This window comes from Nicotiana tomentosiformis, chromosome 1 (assembly GCF_000390325.3).
Source record: "Nicotiana tomentosiformis chromosome 1, ASM39032v3, whole genome shotgun sequence".
NCBI lineage: Eukaryota > Viridiplantae > Streptophyta > Magnoliopsida > Solanales > Solanaceae > Nicotiana > Nicotiana tomentosiformis.
The window spans coordinates 93,495,592-93,499,624 of NC_090812.1; the positions used below are offsets into that span (position 1 = coordinate 93,495,592).

A 4,033-nucleotide genomic window follows, 5' to 3' on the forward strand; every position below is an offset into this window, starting at 1 on the left:
AAAAAATGCATTATCTGGAAATCGAACCGGGGTCTGTACTATGGCAGGATATTATTCTACCTCTAAACCATTGATGCATTTCTGTTTAAGACTTTATTTTATTTATACTCTTTAATTGCGTTTTCGCTTGAATCAGTCGGTTTTATTAAAAAACTAAAATTACCAACCGAAAATCGGTTGGTTTTTTAAAATGATCGATCGATTTCGGTTGATTTTTTGAATATTAATTTTAATATATTTTAAATGAAAACCGATCAAAGTTGGCCTTTCGTAAAAGAAAAATTTGAAAAATAAAATATTTGAAAAACGAACAGACTTTGGTCGGTTATTCAGCCAACTTTTGATTGACCGAAGTCGGTCGGTTGGCACCGATCGATTTTGACCGAATTTCTAGCGGGGAAGGAACTAATTGCAAACAAAGGATCATTCTATAAATTATCTTGCATCCCTTTTAGCGAAGAGTGACATGCATGAAAGCTAATAAGTCAACTTTGCAACGTAAAAGTCCACACAAAACTAGTTACTAGAATAAGGGCGAAGTGAAGAGTAAGGGGGGGGGGGGGGGGGGAGAGAGAGGGTCTTAGGTGTGGGGCTCAGTTATTTCTGTCGTCTCTCTATTTATTGGCATTGATTTTGGAGCTAATTGTCTTGTTTCCACTTGCTATTTTGCCAGTAGTACGCTCTCAAGTTCCCCGAATAACAAGTGTGTGTTCTTCTCCATTCATACTACCAATGGGAAGAGCACCTTGTTGTGAGAAAGTGGGTCTCAAAAGAGGCAGATGGACTGCAGAAGAGGATGAAATTCTCACTAAATATATTCAAACTAACGGCGAAGGCTCTTGGAGATCATTACCCAAAAATGCTGGTACGTACGACCTTAGCCTTTCCAATACCATTTTCTTCTATTGAACCTCACATCCTGCAGTTAAATTTTCTTTATTTAAAGTTTATACTAATTTATTTTGTTGTGTTCTTTTGTGCTTTGAAGGCTTACTTAGATGTGGAAAGAGTTGCCGACTGAGATGGATTAATTACTTGAGGTCTGATTTGAGGAGAGGTAACATAACTTCTGAAGAGGAAGACATAATCATCAAGTTACATGCAACTTTGGGTAACAGGTATTTTCCCCAACGTAAACGACTCAATAATAGCAACTACACACTGGTAAATGAAAAAAAATCATGGGCACCTATATTTCATTTTATATGACATCATTTTTCATTTTAGTCTATATAAAAAAGAATAAGAGCTTCATCTGTTTGAAAATAATTTAGCTAGCGTTTGGACATAAATTTGAAAAAAGATTTTTTTTGAAGTTGCGATGAAAAATAATTTTTGAAAGTTAGAAATTGTTTTCGGACATGCATTTTATTTGAAAAAAAGTTGTAGTTTTGTGAGCGGAAGAAAAAATTTCACCCAAAAACTGTCCTAAATCATTTTTTGGGAACTTGCAATTTTTTGATTTTTTTTTTCAAAACATGATCATAATATATATTCCATAAACAAACAATATTTTCAATTTATTTTTGTAAAAAATGAAGCCAAAATCTATGTCCAAACATCTTCTTAATTTTGACTTTTGATGATTTTACTCTTACTGGCATAGTTTTATAGCGACAAAAATGTGACACGTTAAAACGACGAGTTTCAATAATTTTTCTTTTTCTAAAATTTGTCCATAAAACAGAGGGAGGCAGAGTACTTTTTTTTCTTTAATTTCATGTTTTCTCCACTTTATACTCTTTTGCCTGAAAAAAAGAAACAAAGAAGGGCTTAAGAGTTCCGGACACTTTACAGGGCATTTTTTTGTACATCCTTTTGTGCTGATGAATAAGTTATTGGTTCCCGCCAGTTCAATAATCCTTGGGTTTTCCCATGACGAATGACATGCTTTTGACCCTTTCTTCAACTTTTTCTATTATTAGTTATATAGCAGCTTTGGTCTGAGTCGGTGTGACTAAAATTAGCAGTGGCAATTTAATTTAGAAAAATGGTACTATAAAGAAGAAAGACAGTAAAAGAAAAAGGAGAAAAAGTAGAAAAAATGACATTTGTTAGTTGAGACATTAAATATGATGATGAAATATGAATATACCATCTTTCTAATATTTTCTAGTGTCAATTAATTCTATTATTACTATATTTGCAGATGGTCTCTAATAGCGGCACATTTACCAGGTAGAACAGACAATGAGATTAAAAACTACTGGAACTCTCATCTAAGCAGAAAAGTTGAAAGCTTAAGGATTCCAAGCGACGAAAAGCTGCCTCAAGCTGTAGTTGATTTGGCTAAGAAAGGAACTTTGAACCCTATCAAATGTAGAGTTGGCAAAACAAGCCGACCCTCAGTAAAGAAAAACAAAACGTTTAAAAAGTCTAGTTCAAGTTTGTCAGAGCCTAAGCAACCTAAAGAAAGTAGTGAACCTTTAAATTCAACAGTTCCTATGCCCTCAACTCCAAACATGGAAAAAGAGGCCTTATCTAGCACCATTAGCTCATGGTTAGAAGGTAACAATGTCATGGATTCCATGCAAGAAGAGGTAGCAAACGTAGCCGCGCCAAATCCTTGGTCGGGATCTAGAGAGGCCCAGAGCAGCCTTAGTTCAGGTTAGTACTTAAACTATTAGAGAGAACATACTTTTAATTACTTAATTATATTATATCTCAACACGTGAGCTTAAACTTTTCTCATGAGTTGATATCATGTTGAATTATATTTTGTCTTTAACAGATAGTGGGATGGAATGGCTTGAGGAAATTATGCCAATGGTCATTGCCGATCAAGATATGGACCCAAATGAATTCATTTTGACTTATTTAGACAACGGGCAAGGAGAAAGCCCGGAAAAAGTAACCAACGAGGCAGAAAATAACTGCGGGACCACGAACAGAATCAATGAACGTAACAACAAAGATCACGTTAATAAAATGGTATCAAGTGAAAATACACAACTGGAGAGTAGTCCAGAGAGTGAGACTGTATCAATAAATATTCTGAAAGATGTACAAGAGAATAGCAACGAATCGAAATTATTAATGGAAGATAGTACAGTTGAATGGGATTGGCAAGAGATAGCAGATGACATGAGAGAAGTATGGTCATGGGAAGAAACAGGGCAAGACAACATGTTAATTAATCACAGTTGGCCGCTATGGGATAATACTGGCACTGAGTTCACGAATGAAATAACGGTGGAAATGGATTCCGTGCTGCACAGTGAAAACCCAAACCATAGTGCCCTTGTCGCTTGGCTTTTGTCTTAGCTCTGCTTCCGACTCGATGCGAAATGGCATCTTTTGATCAGTTTGTAAGTAGACGGGACTAGACGTCCGTAATTTGAGAGCACTCCGCAGCTTAGATCACTGTCTTTTGGTTTTGTGTAGCATATGTTTAACGTGATATGCCCTGTTATATGTACATATTTTAAGTTTCATATGTTGCCGAAAAAAGTTTATGCTTTCCAACTAAAAATGAATATATATAACAAACACTAGTAATTACTATAATTTGATAAAATAATTGTATACCCTCAAAATCGGATAACAATTAAATTTGTAAGTGATTTTAAGGATACGCGGATTTATTTAACACAAAGCAGTAAATAAAGAGAAACTAAATAAATAAGGATGAAGTAAGCTCAAACCACACGAGGAAGACGATTTAAGCCTTATTGAAATATTTGTCCTCGATCTTGGCTCGTAACAACAAGCACTGACGAACGTAAGCAGAAGAACTAATAACAGAAAAAATAATGATATATTGCTTTGGAATGCGTGTTACCATGTACTTTATGAATTATCAAACCCCCTTTATATAATAGATGAGTCCTACTTTAGGTACAATTCTATAAAAGGTAAAAAATCTTTTGATTTACTGATTGCCGGTTCTTTATCGGTACGTGCCGAGATTCCTGCTGTAATATCCGGTCGGTCACGGATATTTCGGTTTTTCGTTAGCTATGCTGACAATGTTTCTTCAAAGTCGTTCGAGGCTAGGACCGATTCCGGGATCATGGTCTCGATATTCTCGAAG

General features: G+C 35.3%; 1 protein-coding gene across 1 annotated transcript; it reads left to right on the forward strand.

Moving 5' to 3' along the window:
- Positions 1-463: 463 nt before the first annotated feature.
- On the forward strand, positions 464-3,472 carry LOC104113599 (transcription factor MYB4). Its single transcript, XM_009623812.4, has 4 exons — positions 464-865; positions 989-1,118; positions 2,150-2,607; positions 2,732-3,472. The coding sequence occupies exons 1-4, from the start codon at positions 733-735 to the stop codon at positions 3,262-3,264; spliced, it is 1,254 nt and encodes a 417-aa protein (XP_009622107.1). The 5' UTR covers positions 464-732; the 3' UTR covers positions 3,265-3,472.
- The last annotated feature ends 561 nt before the right edge of the window (positions 3,473-4,033 follow it).

What these genes read in the sequence shown, in the direction of transcription:
- LOC104113599 (XM_009623812.4), top strand. Translation starts at nt 733, where the DNA reads ATGGGAAGAGCACCTTGTTGTGAGAAAGTGGGTCTCAAAAGAGGCAGA. An exon ending in ATCATTACCCAAAAATGCTG is followed by an intron (nt 866 to 988) that starts GTACGTACGACC and finishes TGTGCTTTGAAG; the next exon opens with GCTTACTTAGATGTGGAAAG. An exon ending in CATGCAACTTTGGGTAACAG is followed by an intron (nt 1,119 to 2,149) that starts GTATTTTCCCCA and finishes CTATATTTGCAG; the next exon opens with ATGGTCTCTAATAGCGGCAC.